This window comes from Plutella xylostella, chromosome 31 (genome assembly GCF_932276165.1).
Source record: "Plutella xylostella chromosome 31, ilPluXylo3.1, whole genome shotgun sequence".
Classification (NCBI taxonomy): Eukaryota; Metazoa; Arthropoda; class Insecta; order Lepidoptera; family Plutellidae; genus Plutella; species Plutella xylostella.
In genome coordinates this window covers 2,142,051-2,165,266 of record NC_064011.1, presented here as the reverse complement: position 1 = coordinate 2,165,266, position 23,216 = coordinate 2,142,051, and the positions used below count along the sequence as shown (strand labels likewise).

General features: G+C 37.9%; 3 protein-coding genes across 3 annotated transcripts; 2 read left to right on the top strand and 1 right to left on the bottom strand.

The window, feature by feature from the left end:
• Nucleotides 1-788: 788 nt before the first annotated feature.
• On the top strand, nucleotides 789-5,434 carry LOC105393443 (tubulin-specific chaperone E). The gene is made up of 7 exons (XM_038114564.2): nucleotides 789-1,208; nucleotides 1,836-1,942; nucleotides 2,264-2,443; nucleotides 2,940-3,351; nucleotides 3,702-3,833; nucleotides 4,170-4,326; nucleotides 4,607-5,434. The coding sequence occupies exons 1-7, from the start codon at nucleotides 861-863 to the stop codon at nucleotides 4,915-4,917; spliced, it is 1,647 nt and encodes a 548-aa protein (XP_037970492.2). The 5' UTR covers nucleotides 789-860; the 3' UTR covers nucleotides 4,918-5,434.
• A 413-nt stretch (nucleotides 5,435-5,847) lies between these two features.
• Nucleotides 5,848-13,823, top strand: LOC105393442 (ADP-ribosylation factor-like protein 13B). The gene is made up of 8 exons (XM_048632293.1): nucleotides 5,848-6,314; nucleotides 8,499-8,598; nucleotides 8,712-9,315; nucleotides 9,418-9,661; nucleotides 11,101-11,232; nucleotides 11,518-11,600; nucleotides 12,141-12,193; nucleotides 13,428-13,823. The coding sequence occupies exons 1-7, from the start codon at nucleotides 5,963-5,965 to the stop codon at nucleotides 12,177-12,179; spliced, it is 1,554 nt and encodes a 517-aa protein (XP_048488250.1). The 5' UTR covers nucleotides 5,848-5,962; the 3' UTR covers nucleotides 12,180-12,193; nucleotides 13,428-13,823.
• A 1,165-nt stretch (nucleotides 13,824-14,988) lies between these two features.
• On the bottom strand, nucleotides 14,989-21,716 carry LOC105391336 (transmembrane channel-like protein 7). Its single transcript, XM_048632178.1, has 5 exons — nucleotides 21,630-21,716; nucleotides 21,055-21,154; nucleotides 19,462-19,569; nucleotides 18,862-18,962; nucleotides 14,989-18,018 (listed from the first exon to the last, which is right to left on the bottom strand). Exons 1-5 carry the CDS (start codon nucleotides 21,714-21,716, stop codon nucleotides 16,009-16,011), a joined length of 2,406 nt encoding a protein of 801 aa, XP_048488135.1. The 3' UTR covers nucleotides 14,989-16,008.
• Between the last annotated feature and the right edge of the window lie 1,500 nt (nucleotides 21,717-23,216).

Below are 23,216 nucleotides of genomic sequence, written 5' to 3'. Positions count from 1 at the left end.
TGTTTATGTGTTTCATTTTATTACCTTACCTTACCACAATGAACATAATATTATCTGAATGTTAGGTATATATATACCTATCTGAGGAAAGGAAACCTCCAGGAAAAGTGCATTATAATTTATTATATAAGTTAATAGTTTATAGCAAAAATAAGCACTCTGGCCTAGAAGGATATTTTTATTGAACCCTTGACCGATTGGTAGTTTATTCAGATCCAGTGTGCCAGCCGAAAATAACTAACTTCTAGTGTCTGAAAACGCTAACCCCCTTATTCATAGAGAAGTTAAAACGTCTTGTAACTTTTCTATGAATAAGGGGGTTAATTTGCAACGGGTATGTAATTCTTAGCAGATTAGTAGGTACTTTTTTGATCCCTAAATCCAGAACGATGAGACCTAATAAATTTTATTTGATTTTGGCATTTGTTTCTGTTGCAAACTTAACGAGTTTTCGGAATACTAACGCCATCTATGATTCAATTAATAATCTTTCAGAAAACTTCCTGTTTCCCTAGATTTCGGGAAAATTTATTAAACTTGCAACACAAGCATGACTCAGAATCGTTCAGAAACTTGCAACATTAAAATTTCGTTTCTGTCATGGAAGTAATATTATGGTTTTTATTACATCATAAAAACATTATTAAAGATAATTTTACAAAAATAACTACCTGACTTTATTATAAGTTAAGATTTCCTCTTAAAACCTAGCTAGGCAGCTAGCTTTGCTCATGGAATACCTATTTAGAGTTTCCGGACGCACATTAAAAAACAACTCAACTTTCTGACTTTTTGTTGTTGGTAAAAATCAGGCTGATTTTGTTTTGATAAATAGTTCCTTTTTCGAATACTCACAAAGAATGGTGGGCGCTATGCCTGTTAATTTAATACCAAAATTTTGCAACGGCGCCATGGACAGCCAGAACAACCGACAGGACGGCGAGCTACTGGTCGACATCGGCAGCCGTATCAAATGCAGTGAACATTTTGCCACCGTCAAGTATATCGGAGAAGTCCAGGGCTACAAAGGGACCTGGTACGGTGTAGAATGGGATGACCCTGCCAGAGGAAAGCACGATGGCTCTGTTGACGGGATCCAGTACTTCAAAACATCGGGCCCGAAGTCTGGCTCTTTCATTCGCCCTAACAAGATTGAGCCTCTAGTAACTTGCGCCGAAGCTATAAAGAAGTGCTATGGTGATAAGGAGGTAAGTTTGTTAGCTTTAGGGTCTATTTATTGGGTATTCAGAATGTTTCAAGTATGGGGAGGCTTTCGTTTGAAGCTTACAAATGAGGTCATCCACCTACACAAAGTGATTGTTATTGTAGGTTCTATTTAAGCTTTTCTATTAGTTTTATTTACCTTTTTTATAGTTAGAGTTTTGCAGTTAAAACTATTGCTGCTGCTGTATATAATTTACAACAAATGTAGTTACTTAAAAATTGAGGGTAATAAGATATATTTAAACAGTGGACCATACAGACAATAAGTTAGTTTGCGAATGAAAAGATATGAAGATTCTTTTTTCAAAGTCACAGAAATGCAAAGCAAACACCTAATATCTTCACTGGCTGGAATCCAAACCAGTACTTTCATGCTGGCCACATTATACTGGCAGGAAACATGTTTCTAGAGACCTCAGTGTTTTTTTTTTTTTTTTTTGGGCCCCTTTCTCATCTGGCATTGACATTCAATTCTGTCTTCATCAGATTGTATGTTCATTATCACTCGTTGTTTTGGGTGATGGTCCCGTGAACATCATCTTGGTTTTTATTTCCAGCTTAGCTCCACTTAGCTTCTGTAACCTCAGTGAATAAATTGCATTAAATTGTAGGATGAGATGATTGCGGCGCACCGCAAGAATGTCATCAACGAGTGGAAGCGGGAGATGGGTGCTCCGTTCATTGAAATGGTGGGCTTCGAGAAGATTCATCAGAAACAGTAAGTATAAAAATTATGCTATTGTATAATATCAGCACTTGTACAATCATAAAATATAGCAAACAACAAGATGATTGTGTAAAAATTACTTTAATAAAACACCCTGACTTTCCAAGACCATTCCAGCAAGTATTCCTGATAAGCAATGAAAATAAAAGCACAATTTCAGTTTTTTATAGAGCATAGTTCCATATCAAACCTGGTTACAAAATAATGGTATAAATTTATATGAATATAATTACATTTCATCCTATGCCACAAGCAGTTTTTAAAATACACACACCGAATCAACATCAACCTTTTCTCCAATCTCCTTAACAGGAAACTGGACCGCCTCGTAGAAGTGTGTGTGCACAACCAGAACGTCTGCTCCGCGGGGGATGTCTCCGCGCTCTGCCCCGGCGTGCAGGTGCTGGATCTGTCCAAGAACCTGTTCTGCAACTGGCGCGAGGTGATCACGCTGGGGGGGCAGCTGCCAGGCCTGTGTGATTTGGATGTCAGGTAACCAAATATTATACAGTAATTTATGGATCTACAGTATTTTTTGGAAAAGTAGTAATTTTTGGAATAGGGATAATCAATATATAGTCTAAAGAGCCATACCAGAATTTAAAAAGTGATATGGTTCAGTCTTCAGTGCCCGCTACAGAGTTCCTGTTCATTATCGACATAGATAAACATAACACTATCGCGATTCCCTATAAATATGGCACTGTGATTGGTGAAACGCGCATTAAACGAGTTTGTTGACGTCGATAACGAACTCTCACCATGTAGACTATACATGCAATTGCTGCTCACTTGTATGTATTGCCAGACAGATAGCATCTGTTCGCTATTTGTAAATAGCTTCTTTATTCGCGGATGTTACACGTACCATGTAGGTAGCAGATCGCATGAAATAGTTCAGGGGCAACTTTTATAATATGGCGATCTAAAACAAGCATTTAGATGTAATAGTTTGATTTATTACTAACCCTAAAAATCTATTTTCCAGCAACAACCGCATGCCAGTAGACATTCCACAAGAAGCCCTCGCCCAACTTTCTCGAAAGTTCCCGAACCTTCGCAAAATAAACCTCTCTCACTGCGACTACGAATGGTCTGACATCGTGGCCCTATCCCAGCTCTGGCCCCAACTCACAGAAATGGTCGCCGCTTTCAACCAAATACACAGAATATTCCCCCCAACTGACGTTTTAAGCAATCTATCTGCTTTGTGGTTAGATGGCAACCCTATAAAGTCGTGGGGGGAGGTGCTAGGGTTGGGACAACTGAAGAGTTTGAAGATGTTGAGTCTGAATGACTGTGCGATTGAAGAGATTAGGTTTAACGATGTGCCCAAAGAGAAGGTGGATGCGTTTGAGAATTTGGAGCTGCTGTTTTTGAACAGGACTAAGATTGGGGATGTGAGTATTTTTTTTTAATTGTTGATTTTGTTGGCTAATCTGTACTTAGGATGTGGATGAAATTTTATTAATGAACTTCTAGAAAGATGGTCAATGCACCCAACATTAGATATACACACTAATACTTAAATTCTGTTCTTCAGACACTAATAAGTCCACTGTTTATGAGTCTCTTTTTTTGCACTTATGTGGTAGAGCTCATTCAATAGAGTAAAATCTAAAGTTTTTCTTAAAAAGCGGACTAATTATTTTCTACCTCTGAGGTACAGAATAGGACCATAAAAATTACATTGTAATGATTGATTCACCAACGTCCAACAGCTTTATAATACAGAAATTTATAATTTCAGTGGCGCTCAATAAGTGAACTGAATAAACTGAAGAACCTGAAAAAGCTGTACTTCCTGAAAAACCCGATACAAGCCGGCGGGGACTACGAGACCACCGCGCAACTGATCGTCGCTAAAATTGGATCTCTACAGGTAATATATACAATATTTACATAGTTATTGTTTGTTTTCTTTTTATTCTATAGTACACTTGATCCTAGTTGATCATAAATATCCTTCCACCCTAAGGTTGTGTTAGAAAAATCAATTTCAGCGATAAACCACAATTTTTGTACCTACATATGTGTTGGAATTTTTATATTATGTACTTTTTATCCCTGAATTCCCACACCTTTTAAACCTTTCCTGTAAAACCATTGAGAGCTAAACGAAGCTCGCAGGAAACCTAAATATCTTTTCCCATTCAGAAATCGAGTGTTTCTGATTGTAAACCATAGGCAGTTTCTAATTTACGCCATAACATTGCAGGAGCTAAACGGCTCGCATCTCACTCCTGAATTCCGTCGCGGCGCAGAATACGACTACATGAAGCAACATGGCGCCGAGTGGAAGAAGGCACAAGCTAATGAGGCTATGAAGATGGCTTTTGATGTGGAACACCATCGCTTTGATGAGCTTATTACTAGTGAGTATACAACTAGCTTTCCCGAAGTATAAGTAAAAAAAAAACGTCCCGACTAAAAATACCTCAATAATGCCTACTACACTGGCTGGGTTTCATTAATTTAAGATGAAAGATATAAGAGATGATGTAGGTAGATGACAGATAAAAACGATAAAAAGTTAATTAATGCGTAATAATAATTATTGCGTAAATTAATGGCACTTGTTTTTTAGCGTTTTCATCACCCAAAGGTGGATCTACTACTAGATCTAGACATTGAAATCACTGTTATTTGTTACAGAATACGGAATCCCAGACGACAGCCTTCTCGAGAAACAAGTGAAAAACAACTCGCTAGTCTCCTCCCTGCTACAAATCACATTACAAGACGAAAACGGAACGAAATACGTCAAGAAATTCCCCGCAACAATGTCTGTGTCGAAACTGGTCACACTGGCTCAAAGACTGTTCGCTAAACATGGCCACACTGGAACTCCAAACTTGTATTGTTACAATGAACAGAGAAAAGACGCAGAAATACATTTGGATAACATTATGAGGGATCTTTCGTACTTTTCCGTCCGAAACGGCGACACAATTTTGGTCCGATGAAGTTTCTGAACGTGGAAATAAAGATGGCGGCCGTGGGTTTTGGCGCGCTTTTGCCTTTTAATCGATTTTTCTTTTAGCACCGTTTAGCGATTGCCTCGAATTTGTTTTGGTATCGTTATTGAGAAAGTGTGCCGTGCGTTTTTCAAAAGCATCTGGGATGAGTTTATTTATTATGTTTTTTTTTTGTAATTTTATTTATTTTATTTTGTCTTATTTGACGCTTTTTGTAAAAAAAAAACGAGTTTTAAAAAGTAAAAAGAAAAGTTTTGTAACCTGCCAGTAGGTGGAGATTTTGTTCGTTTTTTTTTTAGTTTGCAGTTGCTTTTGAAAAACGCCAACAAAATGTAACTAAAAATATTGATTAAAAAACATACAAAAATAACAACTACACGCAGATCTAAATAAAATATAGTAACCTTAATTTTAAAATGATATATTTTGAGTAAATTATATATCGGTATTTACCACGGAATTGAATTGAGTAAAAAGTCCAATAAACAATTCACTTATCTATTTATAACTGCAGTTTTATTGTATGATAGAAAATCGTTGACTAAAATAAGTAATATAAACAAGGTGGAGTTATATCATTGAATGACCTGAAACTCGTCCACTATCAGCGCGGCGGGCGTTTTAGGGTGCCCGCACACGATAGTTACTAATATTTTTTACCGAATTTCTGTAGGACCTGTGCTTCTCGTTATTTATGTTCATTGGACGTGCGTTGCACTATTACCAACAGTTCGACTTTTCCCCCTACAAAAAGTCGGTCACCGATTGTCGGTCGTGTGCGGACACCCTTGTGCAGCAAGAGTTTGTTCATGTGAAGTAATCTCAAAATAATAATTCAGATTTATCACAATATATTTTTAAATAACAACACCAAGGAGTTTATATCTCTCAGTGCTGGCATGGTGCTGGCCACTCAAGGTTGCGCTGCCATTGGCAACGGCTGTGTCAACAAATCTTTGTTTACAAGTGGCAGATCGCTAGCACGGACACAGCCTCGATTTAGTTACAAATTAATATTTCTAACACAAATGTAATGGGTAACTGTATAGCCAGGGTATTACGGCGGCGAAAAATCAAAAGGCACATAGTTTTAATCCTTATAGGCTTGGACAATGCGGGTAAGACGAAAACAGTCCACAATTTAACAGGAGAAGCAAACTCTGATGTCGTCCCAACAGTGGGATTCAAAGCTGTTAACTTAGTCCACAAAAGTACACCAGTAACCATCTATGATTTGGGTGGTGGGACAAATTTTCGGCAGATTTGGTGCCAATATTACAGTGAGGTGCATGGGGTGATATTTGTTATCGATTCGAGTGATTTCGCACGCTTGGATGAGTGTAAAGAGGTGCTAGAAGAGGTGCTATCGCACGATAGAATATCGGGTAAGTTGTTTGTTGATTTTCGCACGGTAATCGCTATGGTTACTCGGGGTTTGTGGGTAGGTAGGGTAACGTAACGTACCTTGGGACGCTTGTACCTCGGGACATTGATTGTATTTTAAAAACCGGCTAAATAAACACATTAAAATTCTACCCTAGGCATAGTATTTTACTCGCTTGGCAAAACTAGTGAGTCTCGTGATCATACCAGCATCTAGTGTGTGGTGAAGACAGTATGAAGTTTTTTGGAGTCAAAAGTAGCTTTTGTATAGTTTTTTGTGTTGCTTTATCTCATTGAGGCATGCTCAAAATAAAGACATGGATGTCACGTATAACTTTTCAGTTATTTAATTTTATGACATGGCAATTATCTGAAAGATTCCTATGAATTAAAAATAAAGATATTTAAATTTTGGTTAAATATTGCTTTTTTGTACCTTGGGACACGATTAAATTTGTACCTTGGGACACTGTTTCCTATGGCTTTGTACTATGGAAAATGCAAACATCTAAATAACGCCTTATATCTCTGTTCTTATTATTGCCAGAGTGAAACTAGACAGAAGAGAGATGCAGTTAAATAAATAAGAACAGAGATATAAGGCGTTATTTAGAAGTTTACATTTTCCATAGTACAAAGCTATAGGAAACAGTGTCCCAAGGTACAAACGTGTAACGTACCTTGGGTCAAAACAAGCATTTTTACTTTTATCTTAATTTAATAAAATCTGGCCACACTAAAGCTTAAGCACAAATACTAGTGATAATAGATTATATATCCTACTGAATAAAGAAAATTTCACATTAATATCTTAGTTGTACGCTGCGATAGCTTCATTCAAAGTTGGGGTAGTCGAAAATGTCCCTAGGTACGTTACGTTACCCTACCTATTGAAATGACGTTCGTTCCAGATATGTTAGTTTATGTGATAAAAATGGTAATTAAGTGTAGGTGTCTGGTGTTATCACTTTAGGTACTTACCTACTTATCCTAACTAATATTATAAATGCGAAAGTAACTGTGTCTGTCTGTCTGTCTGTCTGTCTGTTACTCTTTCACGCCAAAACTACTGAACGGATTTGAATGAAATTTGGTATACATACGGTCTAGACCCTGGGAAAGAACATAGGCTACTTTTAATCCCGGAATTCCCACGGGAAAACTTTTTAAGGCGAAGCGAAGCGCGCGGGAACAGCTATTTGTTATAAAATTACCTAACCAAAGTTAAAAAGAGGTAAGTGGCTAGACTCATAATCATCACCAGCCAGTTACACACTGCTGGACATAACTAGGTCTCTCTCAAAAAGCGCCTTCAGCATTTTACCTTTGGTCTTCCTCATCAAGCCACTACGGGCGTGTAGGTAGGTGGTCATAAAAGCTGGATACGGCGTCCAACACTTCTTTTGCTTCCAACATCTGAGTTAAGCATAGAAAATGTGTGGTTACCATACTGAATTATTTCTGAATAAATAAACTTACATAGCTTCCTACCCAAGGTTTTAAGTAATTGTTCATAAAAGACGAATCAACCACGTTAGTGAATAATTCTTGCGTAAGAATTTTCACGGATTTTATAAATGTGTCACGGCTACGCTACCTACAAACACTTACCATTAGAAGTAAATAGCTAAGCAAACTGCTCATTTGCCTTGTCCTTGGCATAAATTTAGATTGAATGAAATACAGAAGTATAGGTAATTTATATGAGTGAAGGTACGTATTTAAGTACCCACCTGAAAAATACATTTACTTAAGCATTAACTAAAAACTTACTAACTACCTATCTAAAGTCGAGCTAAAGGCCTATTAAAGGTACTTTATCTATTTCAATCTGGCTAATTTATTCAGCAATAAATAGGAGTGATCGTTATGTCATTACGATCGATTGTCAGCCGTAGGCATAATATAAACCTACGCAAATCACCTATTCAAAGATATTGAAATGAAAAAACTCTTATCCAAGGAAATGAAGTTAAAGATGGTGGCATCGCGTTTCTGCTGAAGGCGGGAAATCAACGGAAATGAATGTTTCTACCGTGTTTCTGGTTCCATTTACCTCATTGGATAATCGCTTCCGTTTCCAATAATCATTCATATCTGCGCTATAAGTATTAAAAATAAATCATCAGGGTATTTAAATATTTTTGGCTGTAACTATGGAGGTATTAATATTGTTTATGTTCTAGGTAAACCGATCCTAGTTTTGGCCAACAAGCAAGATAAGGCTGGTGCTTTAGATGACATAGACGTGGTTGAGAAACTCAACATTGAACCATTAGTGAATAAGTGAGTAAATAACCAAGTTGTTATTAGTAGCTTAATTATTTAGTCAACAGATGGCGCTGTCATTACATTACTCTCTCTACAACCAAGAGGTTATAAATAAATGAACTTTACAGATACCGATGTCCAACCCTAGTAGAATCTTACAGCGCTTCACTGAATGTGAAAAACAAAAAGGAACAAATAGACCCAGGCTTAAAGAAGGGTTACCAATGGCTGTTGAACTACATCGTCCGGCGATACGACGACATCAACTTGCGAGTTCAAACTGACATTCACGCTGAGCTGGAAAGACGGAAGATTCAAAGCAAGGCGCACAGGGCATCACAGACTTTCACGGCTGCTAGCGATGAAATAACGACTCAAACAGGTTTTGACAACCCTACCTATGATAATTTCACTAAAAACTCCACGCCAATAAAACAAAATGGTCAGGAATGTGGAGTGATTATTGTCAAACCTATCCGACATGAGAACAGCAGTCGCAATACCACAGTAACGATAGAAAGTCGGGAAGATTCTGGCAACACAAGCCTTCCGCGGCCGAAATTATCGCCTTTCTTTGGCAAGGAAAGTGATAATTCGACAATAACGGATGGTGGAAAGATTGAACTGGATGTGAGAAGTGAATTTAGGAAACTATCACCGATTGTGAGGAACTTGGGGCCGGTGAATGGGTTTCAAAGCCGCTCCGATTCGTGCTCGTCTAAAAAGTCAGAGGTGAGGATGACATTTTCATATTTATTCCATTATAATAATGCAGTCAGTCATCTGGCCCATATAAATTCCGTAAACACCTGCATAACACTCTATTTCTTTTAGGATGGAGTGGTGGTAAGCAAGAATTCGTCGCAAATATCAAAAAATGACACCTCACAAATTAATCAAAATGGCGCCTCTCATGTTTCTCAAAATGGCGCCTCCCAGAGTTCACAAAATGGCGGCTCGCAGAGATCAGCAAATGTGACAGAGGTGTGTCTCGGAGACTCGTGGGACAAGAGACCAGTGTTGGTCAATGAGGCTGAGGTTAATGGCGACAATAAAGAGGTTTTTCATCTGGATCGATGTGAGTTTGACGCTTTTATTTAATGTTCACCTAAGTATTAACTAATTGCATTTTATCGAACATTTTCAATTTATAGTCCAGTCAATAAATAACTCAAAATGAGGTGTAGAGTGCGTGAGCAGGTAACTAAGCGATTCCTTCAGAAACTTGTTCAGGGGGCTTAGGTTGTTAACATACCAAAAGTCCTGACTCCTAGGTGATGAGCGGGGGGGGGGAGGGGGGATAAAGGTACGATTTTTTGGTTTTTAGCTTATATCTCGAAACCGGTGCATCGGAGAGAAATATTTTCGACTGATGAAATGAAGTTCATAAAATTATCTAAAACTTTTATATCATATGTTTTTTCTAATTCCTAACAGTTTACGAGCTATTACCCTCTGAACAAGTTGAAATTTACAAGAAAAATGTACTCATGTCAAAACATTCATAAACATTGCATCATATTGCCTAACCTATTCATAAATGAAAAAAATGAATAGAAAAGAAGTTATAGATTTTTAAATTCTCTTTTAGAATATATATACATATGCTGGTTAATGGCCAACCCACCTAAAGTTACTGCTATTTTACTTACACTTATGCTTACTAACTCGGTGAGCTATGTCAGTGTGTTAAGCAAAATGCAAGTATAAAATAGCTGTAACTTTAGGCGGGTTGGACATTGACCAGCATATGTATATATATTCTAAAAGGGAATTAAAAAATCTACAACTTCTTTTCTATTCATTTTTTTCATTTATGAATAGGTTAGGCAATATGATGCAATGTTTATGAATGTTTTGACATGAATACATTTTTCTTGTAAATTTCAACTTTTTCAGAGGATAATAGCTCGAAAACTGTTTGGAATTAGAAAAAAACATATGATATAAAAGTTTTAGATAATTTTATGAACTCCATTTCATTAGTCGAAAATATTTCTCTCCGATGCACCGGTTTCGAGATATAAGCTAAAAACCAAAAAATCGTACCTTTATCCCCCTCCTCCCCCCCCCGCTCATCACCTAGGAGTCAGGACTTTTAGTATGTTAACAACCTAAGCCCCCTAAACAAGTTTCTGAAGGAATCTCTTAGTTACCTGCTCACGCACTCTACACCTCATTCCTTGACTGGACTATTAACTTTCTGACTATAATGGTTATTTGCGACGTCGCATTACTTTAACCACGAAAATAGCACCAGAACAACACTAGATGGCGCTCTACATTGTTCTTATTAACAAAAAATCCTTGATGTTGATTCCAAATGTAGCCAAGGGCCCAAATTAAAGGTATCTCTCATCAAGAAGGCCATGCCTCATTCCTTTTATGACAACGCAGTTTTGGACACTAACCACTGTCGATTCTTACCAGAATAAATTTCAGTTCTTAGGCATTTCGTGTGCTCTTTGCTACGTTTGACTCTCATTCATAATTACCATCTTTCCTTTCCCCCGCTAGCAATCTCCAAGACTCCCTCCACCCTCCCCGCGCGCCTCGCCGCCCCCGCGCGCCCCGCCACCACGTCGCAACTGGTGCGGCGGCAGCTGGAACTAACGGCCACTACGCACAAGCGGCGGCTGAGTTTAAGATGTGAGTGCTTTTTGGCGATAGATGGCGCTATTATATTGGGTGGAAGTTTACTTGGAAGTTTTAAGTATGAACTCGAATTTTACCTGCCAACGGGAAGTAACTAAACTGAAAATTCCCCTCTGTATAGAAAAAAAGTTTATTTATTAGGTTATTGTAGGTATAAGAAACAAAATTTCATAGTATTTACAGAAACACACACATCCTTGTAGTAGTTAACTAATAATGATATACATAGAGTGAAATTTTCAGTGTAAAAAAATATATTTTTATGATACCTACTTCCAGATCTGCACCGCGCTAAAACGTCTCCGGAGCCGGAGGGGCTCCGGGTCTCGGGTTCGAAGCACGACAAGGGTGACTTTGCGCAGGTAATGTAGTATAACGGCCGTAGATAAAGAAAAAATATGGACATGGTGGACGGACGTGATTAGGTAGGTAATGCTATGTCGACCTGTACTATGATATTCGTAGATTAAAAAAATACTAAAAGGATTTTATGTTTATTTTAATCGAATGCATGTCAATAACTTTCTGAACCCACTTATGTCACGTCCGCCATTTTCATATTGCTTCTTTATCTAGGCCAGTTATACTAGCTAGCCTAGTTTTAACTATACATACCACAATATTTAATCCTTACTAATATTATAAATGCGAAAGTAACTGTGTCTATCTGTCTGTCTGTTACTCTTTCACGCCAAAACTACTGAACGGATTTGAATGAAATTTGGTATACATACGGTCTAGACCCTGGGAAAGAACATAGGCTACTTTTTATCCCGGAATTCCCACGGGAAAACTTTTTAAGGCGAAGCGAAGCGCGCGGGAACATTAATAATAATTTCCAAAGCTTAAAAATATATTTTTGACAATAAGTACTTCTCTAATATAACAAATATTTTTTACAGGCGCTCAACTATTTGCGTCAGAAAGACCAAACTCAGTGATACCGGTTTATAAGGTAAGTTTTGCTTTATAATATAATCAAATTATTTCATTGATTTTTCGCCTTTGACTCGTTAGGTTAAAGTTTAAGGGATAACCTACATGTGTATACGTAGGGGAGACCAGGGACAAAAGTAACAGTTTGTAGTTTCTGTCTGATTTCTCGTTATTAATAACATTTACGATAAAATAAATATAGTCACATAAAACTTTCGTATATAGTCTACAACTACGAATTTTAGAAAATTTAAAGCCTCAAAAAAAAAAGGGAAATCGTTACTTTCGACCCCATGGTCAGGGCGAAAGTAACAAGGCATGGGTCGAAAGTAACAACCCATAAATTCTGCCCAATGTTATAAATACGATTCAAAATAAAGAACAAAAAAATCAATCAAATTATTTAGTTTAGAAAACTTCTTAAAAAACTATCAAAACTAAAAAAACTTATAACTTATTGACAAAACTAAAAAAAACTACTTAAGATAAACTGTAAATGAGATCCATCATTTAAACTGAGTAACTGATAAGAAGTTGTTTTATTTGTGCTATAATATACAATATTATGGCACAAACATCTAATCAAAACAACAAAAAATAAAAATTTACAATGTGACATGGCAAACTTACCAAAGTAACATGTTACTTTTGTCCTGCCGCGAGCTGTTACTTTTGTACCCATCCCCATTTTTGAAATATCAGGTTATTCGAAAACAATTTATAACATGCTACAGACAATCTTATAATGAATCAATGAGCAAATAGTCATATGGTTCATGGCATCTTATTTCTACGTAAACACTAAATGAATAAACACCAAATAACTTACTTTTGGTGTGTAAAATCACGAAATGCCTACTAACACAAACTTGCACCGCGGCTCGGGCGCGGAAAATGATATCATGCGCGGGGGGCAGTGCAAGCTGACAACCAGCGGTCGCGAGCGACGTTTCGGCTATTGGGGAAGTCTACAGAGTCTTTGTTACTTTCGACCCGCTGTTACTTTTGTCCCCGGTCTCCCCTACGGTGGCCTGCGCCTAAAAGTACACAGGCAGAGTTTTTAAAATAGCGATCTCAAGCTCACATGCTGTTCAAGCACATCCACATAAACACCACTGCTACACACATCACGTCCCCGGATTTATAACAGATGTAGCTGGTCCCTTCATCATCAGGGATCGCTATTTTAAAAACTCAGCCTGTATACTTTTAGGCGCAGGCCACCGTACATAATATTGTTTTATTGTTTACAGAGATCGCACATCAAGATGGATGCTTCGGTATAAAATAGAAGAATGTGATGTATTTGTACTTTCGTAGTTAATATTCTAGGTTTTCAGTCAGGGAATAGGTACCTATATATATATCAGTTTATATACAAGGCTGTATGCAACGAATTTAAACGGGAAATACTATTTAGGATCGTGTAGAAGGAATAAGTATATTTATTTTAATTTTGTTTTTATGTGAAATTATTACTGTGAGTAAGTACCTACTTGCATTTAAACTAGACTAGGCTACGTTAGTTAAAACCTAGTTATAAAAACTGTTATCGTAAAATGTGTACTAGAGGTAACTTTTCTACACAACATTTTGTAAGTTACAAATTGGAATACTATATTCATAATAAAACAAATATATTCGTTAATTTTACTTTTTTTTTATTTCGTCCCTAGTACCTAACAATTTTTTGTCAGGATTAAAAATAAAACAAGTTATTTATAATAGTAATAAATTATATATTTTTCGTTTTCCGGTAGTCAGTGTTGGATACAAGATTTGGGTACAAGTTAAGTTTACTATCAGATACTACGTGTTTTGAGGGACTATTAATCTAGGTTTAGGTTAATGTTGAATCGGATAAATAAGTCAGCACAGTTTCGTTCACGTAAGTTGACCAATTCGCAGAAGGAATTTAGGAGGTGCATTATAACTTCTAGGACTAGGAAGGACTAGGCCTATACCCTTCCTTCATTGGAAGGAGACCCGTGCTCCAGCAGTGGGGACGTGATGGGTCGTGATGATGATTATAACTTTATCCATAAAGGAACAACAGCCGCCGTTTTGGTCTTATTTCGTGAACGGAACTGTAACTGTGTGATTTTGGGGATATTTCAATCCTGTCGCTGGCCATATGAAATATCGATACAAAGCTATTACGTAACAGACATTGCTATTTCATACACTTAGGTGATATTATGTGTGTTTTTGTGATGTGATTTTCTCTTACAATATGCACAGAGTAGGTACTTAAATGAAAGATATCTTGTTCAAGCCTAAAAACTCTTATACTTTAATAACTATAAATAATTTACACTCATTTAAGAATTAGCTAGGTATAAATAAATAAAAAAGTTAAAAAAAAATTGAATCTCCATGGACTAAAGCCTCGTATTCACTAGGCGACAAATTTTCGCAGAACCTGTCTAGGCACATGTCGTCTACGTGTCGCCGCGACGTCGCGCTCTGTTCTGCGACGTCGCACGCGACAATATAGCGACATCTACGTGTCGCAGAACAGGTTCCGTGTTTTGGCTCGCGAGACAGAACTTCCTGCGACATCAGTCTAGCGCACAGAGTACTTTGTGTCTAGCGACCGCTGTTGCAGAGTGTGGACGCGTGCGCGACTTCTAGCATCAACATGCCCGTAGAAAAAACTTATTGACTTCCTCGGGCGACATCTCGGCGGAGACTGCTGGTGTGGACAAGCAACATGTATCACGACATGTTACCAAAATGTTCTGAGAACACGCACCGTAGATGTTCTGTAACAGTCTCAGAACTTGTGCCCTAGTGAATTCGAGGCTTTAAAGAATATAAATACATAATTATTTTATACAATTTTGTTACACAACAATGAAAACATCTTAAACACAAATTTATTATGTACAAATGGTTTGTGTATAGGTATATAATATAGGTACTTATTATATTAAGCTATTTCACTATAAATTATATAAAAAAGAGCAATACTGTTTTTAGTTAAATTGATTTAAATGCAATTCATAGGATACTTTCTAGAACGTTATGAGTTATTATATTAAGTATGTCATGTACTTACGAATCTCATTTTTATCAATAAACTTACCAACCATTTTATATCTACAGACAAAAATATCTACATAAAGGAAAACAAACATATACGATGGCACACACATAGGTACTGTATCATAGTAATATAATCTTAACACCCTATAGTATAATATTTATTTAATTTACATTAAATTTATAATATTATGTCTATGTTAAGATAAGTCTCTTAATGAAATACTTACGTTTTGCAAAGAGGATATAAGAATCAATATAACATATTTTATAGGTACTTACACTTAATTTAAAGTTTCACTAAATTGTCACTGTAAAAAAACTTTTCCTAAATACAAAAACTAACCTTAAATGCTATTGACTGTACAAAAAAGAGTTTTATACAAAAGAGCATAGTCTTAACGCATTGAGCGATTTCTATCGGACAACCTAGGAACGGACTAAAAGGAAGACTAAATACGATTTTTTTATAACTAGGAATGCAATGTAAAAAGAGATCTTTGGTAAATACAATACGTATGAGTAATTAATGTGCGATTTAGAACCATTCACCAGCAAAATTATCCACCAAAATAAAACCAAAGCAACAAAAAACAATTTATAAAAGTAATAATAATCCTAATAAACTCGCCTAACAAACAATAAAAAACAACAAATTCAAAATTGGTTAATTGTGTTCTGGGCCTACAATCTTCTTAGTGATTCGGTAATAAACACTAGAACTGGACTAAAGTTTGTCACCAACATAAGTAAAATATACGCTCTTACTAGAGGCTAATTTCCACAACCCTATCGCGAGCTATGCTGCCTAATAGACGAGTCATCATCATCAGCAAAACTTGCCCTATTCCTCGACCTTTCACAACGTTTTTGATGTTGCCTTATGAACGCACTCAGCCTATTCAAAAGAAACTGCTTATCGTGACCCTCCAACACCAACTGGCTTTTGAGAACAGTCACCATATGTCTGTTGGCCGCCGATACAGCCCAATAGTAGTACAAGAAGAAAAGTAAAATGGCAAATGCTGGGACGGCGAAAGTCGATGTGCCTAGAAGGAAGATGATTTCCCTGAAGAATCTAGGAAGACGCTCGAAAGTCTCTATAACAAAGGCCCAAACTGTTGCGTAGGATCGGAAAGGACCACAGTTTATAGATGGGACGATTTCGGCTATGGAATAGGCTACAGGGGCTATGGATACTAAGAAACCTAGCAGCAGGATTGAGGTGAAAAGACTTTTTGAGTTAGAAGCTCTATAGACGGTCTCAGATGGCGTGCAATTGACTAGACACGTAAACTTTTTAATGTAGAATATTAGGAAGTAGAACATTGTCCCCAAAATCGGTAGAAACGGGCAGAAAAACGCACCTAACCATATGATAGTTTGTGTATAAACTATGTCTAGAACGTGTTTAGGCAAGTAGAAGTGTTGTTCGCCGACGAATTTTAAGCATTTAGACGACCTGTGTCTGGCTAGAAATGCTCGGGGCAGGTTTATGAAAAACGTCGTTATGAATTGGATGACGAAGTCTGTGATTATTAGCTTGTAGAATTGTTGTCCCGCGTAGCTTTCCCAACATTCCATTATACTGGAGTCTGTATTGTCATAAGAACATACATTTCTGTTTGGAGCTGTTACCCGAATGTATAAGTTGGATAGAAGAACACCCAAAGATGACAATCTTAGAAGCACTGTTCTTAACAGAGAGAATATAATGACCCTGGCTGGGGTGTAATTCTCGAATGCGATCAAATAACCGAAGACTTCTGGCACAATTATATTCAAAACTACAATACAAATGAACGGCAAAAACTCTAGCAGAAGACTCTCTAACTGACCAAGCAAATGCATGTCATCTCTATAAAGACTTAAGGTTAACTTTTCCATGAGAGTTCCATTGATTTCTGGGGTCCAATGCGTGTTGGTAACTCCAGTTCTTTCGTTCAACTTATCCATCGAATAGTTAAACGAGACATAAATTGCCAATCCTGCAGCTAAAAGAATCGCTATCACTATGATATTGATGACTATCCGGCGAATATACAACAGTATTACATTCTCTCTTGTCCTTAACTGTTTTTCTTCTTTAAACCTCTCTTCTTCTAAGCAACCTCGTAATTCATTGAACAAAGCTTTGTGTTTGATATTTGAGGACTTATCATTATGTATGCAAAAGTCCCAACCGCCGAAAACCAGGTTACAATACTGGTAGAATTGACCTTCATTTTCTACTAACTTTTCTTTAAAACCTTTAGCAGCTGACTTTACAATCGCTATTAAAGAAAATAACGCCCAAGATATAGCCACTAAGATATAGGCTAATGGCATATTATAATACAAGACTTCTGTCCATAGTTTAAGATAATACGCATAGATTTGATTACTATACACGCCGTAAAACAATATAGTCCGTTCAAAGACGCCTGTCCCTTGAATTAAATCCACGGCTATATTACTATCGGTGACATTTCTCTCTAAATATGTTTGCGAACAACAATCAGTGTGATTCGTGTTGAAATCGTGACACACCACCTCTCTTTCGACTAGCAAAGTTTTGGGTAAGACTAGAAACAGTATTATGGTAACAGATATGGCTAGGTTTAGGAACAAAAGCCAGCGAAGGAATAGAAAGAAGGATACGACTCCTGTACCGAAATTTCCTTCGATTTCCTTTAAAGCTGAGCTCCATAGCTCCATTTTTCCGAGTGTTTCCGTCAGGCGGATGCGGAAACGGTGCCACACCTTCCGTTGCCGCCACTGGAGTTGCTCCAAGCCTTGTAGACGGAGTTTTGTTGCGTTCTGGGAAAAAATAATTTTATAGTTAGCCAAGAAATCAGGTAAAAGTTCATTTATGACATTATGAGTCTTATGTTCGTTCATGGTCAACTCATCGATTTGTCCACTTTCATTATAGATAAGTATTGGAAGTCAGTGTTTCAGTGCAAAATTTAAAATTACATATATTACATCTGTAAAAAGTGTAAAACTAAAATGGCGTTACATTAGTTTCTCGAATGGATCATATAGAAACAATTTACTATAGAATGTAATATTTAAGTGGAACCTCAAACCAGTCGGCAGTCTGCTTACGGCTTAGGGTATTTCTGCATTTCTGTATTTATTTCAGCGAACATCGCATCTAAACATAATAAATTTAATAAATATAACCCTTATTTATACTATAAAACATTTACGATGGGACAGACGACTGTGAGTGACCGACTTTTTGTAGGAGCAAATAGAACGAGCTCACGTCGGTCAGAAAATGTAGGTAAGTATGTAAATGAGAAGAAAAACAAAACGTCCTGATGATCTGCCCTACAAAAGTCGGTCGTGTGCGGGCACCCTTATATTAGTAGTTAATGTATGAGCTTCCCGACCTGCAATCTCGCCTTCAGCTCCCGCTTCTGCGGCATGGGCACCGGCATGGCCTTGATCTGCATGATCTCCTCCATAGGCTACTTTTTTATCGCTAAATTCCCACGGGAAAACTTTATAACGCGAAGCGAAGCTCGTGGAAACAGCTAGTTTCAAAATAAATGTTTTAAAAATTGGGTTCTTTTGGTGTCGGCATTTTGTAAGTGCAACAAACTTGTTACTTGCTCTAGTGTAGTATGTTAGTAAAAGTGCGTGCTTCCCAACCTGCAGTCTCGCCTTCAGCTCCCGCTTCTGCGGCATGGGCACCGGCATGGCCTTGATCTGCATGATCTCTTCCCATGTGCGCTCCTCGTTGGATAGGTTTTCTGGGGAAAAATCATAATGTTGAAATTAAACCCATCATGTGAGGTCACTTTGATAACGCTTCTGAGGAAAATGTAATATCTTAGCCAAAAGAGAGTGACTCAGTGGGTCATTCAAAAAAACTTTTGGAAATTCGCAAGTGGAAAAATGGCTTTATAACCTCCATAGTAAAAATAAACGTGACCAAAAATGGAGAATATATTGAGTGAGCCGCAAAGTGACGATCTGAAATTTGTGTGAGCTGCAAACTCAAATTAATTTTCGGTTCAAATTCGGTTCCGGTGGGAGTCGGCCGCGGCTGCTCACTGAGATAGTCAGGGCGCGTAACGCTGTAAACTGCGTACAGTGAGCGCAAAACTAGCAGACTGTGGACACTCCATTTCAAATACATATATGGAAGAGCGTACTAAATCGGTAAGCCGCAAACTCAGTCGGTCGCTAATAGTTTGCCTACTGGGGACACGCCGTTAAAATATCATTGAAAATTCTATTCTAACGTACCTGAGAGGTCGGGCAACATGGACAGCGTGATGTCTCTGCTCTGCGTGGTTCTCGCGAACGTGGACTGGCGCCGCTCATTTTGGGATCTCACTCGTTTTACTGTAGTTGCTGTTGAGCAATAGAAGGGTTAGAATATCTTACAGACTGCGACATTTGTTGAAAAAATTAATAGTCAATAATAGAAATGAAACGGACAAACCGTATACCTATCCAGCCGAATAGTACCTATCTATCCGGTATATGGTGTAAGGAGTTAGGTAATATGGTAAGTAAACGCCCTACCTTACATACTGAAGATAGAACATTTTACAAGAAAAATACCTTTGAAAGGAAACAGATTTTTTTGTTAAAACTCGTTTCGTTTTGGCTGATCCTGGAATCAACCCGCTCAATACAGCAAAAAATTAGATTTTACTCAGATTTTACTGGACTGTTATCATTCCCTAATGTCATTTCCATTCATTTTCTCCCATATCTTACTACTCTGTCATATATTATGTTTACCATAGCTTCCGCTAGAGGCAGCACATAATTTACCTCGAGTGGTAGCTGTTTGATAAGATTAGTTTCACATTATTTTGTTATCGAGTTTAATTTCCTTTTTTCTAATGAGTACGGATTAGACAGATAACAGTAATTTACATGTGATCAGTATTTATCAATAACATATTTATCACCGGATGTACATAGATATAATGAAATTATTTATACACACACATTCCTTAGCCACAACCAAGACCCGAGAACAACATGACTGCATACATGTGATTAAAAATATCGCACTACCAATCACTTTCTCGCCATCACCTAAAGCTAACTGGTAGAGAATGCTACTAACCTTAAGTTCGTCACTAAAATTGGCATCATTGTTACCAAATAATGGCACCAATTATTATATTTTTTCTCTAGCGTCGATCGTGGCTGGATGAGGAATGCCGAGGACAAAGCCTTGTAGCGCTCCTTGCGAGTCCTATATCCATGTCTAGCAGTTGACTATTACGGCATCATAATCATGAGGGTAGGGTAGGGTAAAAGACGAAGCGAAGCTCGCAGGCAACAGTGCAGCGATTATAAGGGCCACTTGCAGAAACATATTAGTGTCAATTTTATATGAACTGACAGTCTGTCAGTTAGTACAAAATGTATTTAAAATTTGATTTAAATACAATTTTAAATACGTTTAGCGTTTGGTAAAAGTGACCCTTAGTGTAGTTTCGAAAATAGTATCGAATCCTGTGATCGCACCTCTGCTAGTTACCTATGATAATAGCCACGTATCTACCTGTCGCATGCCTCGAGTTTGCTTGAACGAGATCCAATGCTCGGTATGTATGGCCATCATCGAGGGTACTTTTATACAAACCGAGCATTGGATCGCGTTCTAGCAACCCGAGGCATGCGACAGGTGGATACGCGGCTATTGACGTTTCTTTGTGTACAACATTTAACCCTCGTCGTGAAAAGAGTGGTATAACTCTACTCACTGTTCCGGGCCTGCTTAAACGGCAGTAGCGTGTGCAGTTTTTTTTAAATATTATCATGATTTGTTTGTAAGTGTCCCCTGAGGTAAAAAAGGGGTGTTATAATACTCACTGTTCCGGGCCTGTTTGGACGGCAGCAGGGTATGTAGTTTGGCCGCGTCAGCCTTCTGCAGATGTTCGAACAACTCCTGTTCCCCACCCGGGTACAGCTCCTGTGGGTTATTGAATAAGGGTTGGCTTTAGTTGTGGAGTGTAGGGGATAGGATGGCGCTGTGGTTAGTAAGCGTGAATGTTTGGTTGAGGGTGCGGGTTTGAATCCCTGTCGGGGCAGATTGGTAGTGACCGGGAAATAAGTGTAACCCTTATTTTTATGACAGTGATTATAAATAAGTAGATATTAATAAAGTTACAATAAAGGCTCTGTAGGGGATTTCTTATGTGAATCAAGGTAAAAAAAATACTGGCCAAATATGGGTGCTATGAATCCATATACATAATTGAATAGCTAGTATCTAGATTTTAAATCAAAATTCTTTGGCCAAATCGACTTGCTATGATTCACATGACTCTGATTGCTTTACCATTTTCCGTCGCAGATTTTTTATCTTAGAATTCACAAAATTTCAAATCTGACTACTTAGGGGCCGAAATTGCCATAATATTGTGGAGATTGCCCAGCTTGCTCACCTGATAGAACTCCCCCCCGGCCTCCTCCCACCCCTCCGTCTTCTTGGAAGACCGCGCTTTGTTCTTAGAGGAGTTTCCCCCCGACATGGTGACGGATTAGTGGGACATGGTGGAGGTTAGTTGTAGATCTGTGGATGAATGAGAATATAATTTATAAATACAATAATGATAGTATGCTTCTGTTTATTTTATGCTTAGTTATTTAGTTCACAAATGAAAAGAGATTTATAAGTACGTTAATTAGTCCTCCTGTCTTTGTATGCAAATAATAAATATGTGGTGACATCTCACACACTGCCATCGGTCCCCAAACTAGGCTGAGCCTGTAATAATTGGGTAAGTATCAGATGGCTGATATACCTAATACAACACATATCATAGAATATACTGAAAACGGCGTGGCGCACTCTTGTGATGGCGTCTGTACCACTTTAGGATAGCAACTAGTATACTTAGAACTTGACCTATCTATATGAAGTTTTGTAGGTCCAATTATTGGTTCAGGGTCCTAGAAGACATAGTCTCTACTCGAAAAGGAGTTCTTGTGGAGACCAAGAAAAGGCAAGTTTAGTACGCGACACTCTGAAGTTGAAGTTCTTTGAAGAACTAATGATTTTAAACAGGTGGCCGACACTGGGTGACGAAGGCCATGGAAATGTGACATGGGACACTCTTTGGTAGAGGCTTAGAAGGAGGTTAAGGAAACAACAACTGAATAAATCTGAATTGTATTGTTTATTTCAAATATCAAAGATATATTTGATAAAGTTAAAGCATGATTAGCTTATTCATAAATGAATTTGCTTCTTTGTTTTCCTCATCATCAAAATGTTATCAATATCCTATCGGTTATCAAAGATATAGCAAATCACAAATAAAATTCCCATCTTGATAATAACTTAATGACATGATAATGAATGGCTTTCCCCTAAACCTAAAGCCAAGAAGTGTGTTTACTAAGACGTTTTCCATGTACATGCTATAAACAAGATTACACTTCAATTAATCCTTTAGCAAGGTACATAACCTCGTCAAAGTACCTTCAAGAGGACCTTATTGACTATTGACTACAAAGGTAGACTGGAAGAAATCGCGTTAAGGCGATAAGTCCGCCTTTGTGTACATAGACTGTCAACCTGTAATGATCTGTATGATATATATCTCTATACCTACTTTGTATGTTTCTATGTGTATGCAATAAAGTGAATAAAGAGTTTAAATAAATACTTTCCTGCTTCATCTACTTAGTCTACTGTTTTTTCCACTTCTGATCCTAAGGAAAGCTTCAGATATTTCCAAGATTTATTGAACAAAATAAACCTAAATACGTACAGGGTGTTGCAATTGGCAAGTAAAGTAGGCCAAAAGGGGATTATCAGGGGGGTCGAGGCCCCCAAGGACAAGGGGAGTAGCGCTGCGATTACGCGCGCGGCACCCACTGTCCCGGCGACCACCACCGTCCCGGCGACCACCACCAACACCGCTGGACCTCGACTCCCCACTCCCAGGGGTAGCAGGGGTAAAAGGAGCAGCTATGCTGCCACCGTCGCGGCGCCGGCCGGTGGGCTTCAGTCCACTGGTGAGCGC

Coding starts and splice junctions, on each gene's coding strand:
- LOC105393442 (XM_048632293.1), top strand. CDS start 5,963: ATGGGTAACTGTATAGCCAGGGTATTACGGCGGCGAAAAATCAAAAGG. Junction 9,316..9,417: donor GCTCGTCTAAAAAGTCAGAG/GTGAGGATGACA, acceptor TATTTCTTTTAG/GATGGAGTGGTGGTAAGCAA. Junction 9,662..11,100: donor GGTTTTTCATCTGGATCGAT/GTGAGTTTGACG, acceptor TTCCCCCGCTAG/CAATCTCCAAGACTCCCTCC.
- LOC105393443 (XM_038114564.2), top strand. CDS start 861: ATGGTGGGCGCTATGCCTGTTAATTTAATACCAAAATTTTGCAACGGC. Junction 2,444..2,939: donor CTGTGTGATTTGGATGTCAG/GTAACCAAATAT, acceptor TCTATTTTCCAG/CAACAACCGCATGCCAGTAG. Junction 4,327..4,606: donor CTTTGATGAGCTTATTACTA/GTGAGTATACAA, acceptor TATTTGTTACAG/AATACGGAATCCCAGACGAC.
- LOC105391336 (XM_048632178.1), bottom strand. CDS start 21,716: ATGTCGGGGGGAAACTCCTCTAAGAACAAAGCGCGGTCTTCCAAGAAG. Junction 19,570..21,054: donor GTCCAAACAGGCCCGGAACA/GTGAGTATTATA, acceptor ATTGCTCAACAG/CAACTACAGTAAAACGAGTG. Junction 18,963..19,461: donor CATGTTGCCCGACCTCTCAG/GTACGTTAGAAT, acceptor ATTTTTCCCCAG/AAAACCTATCCAACGAGGAG.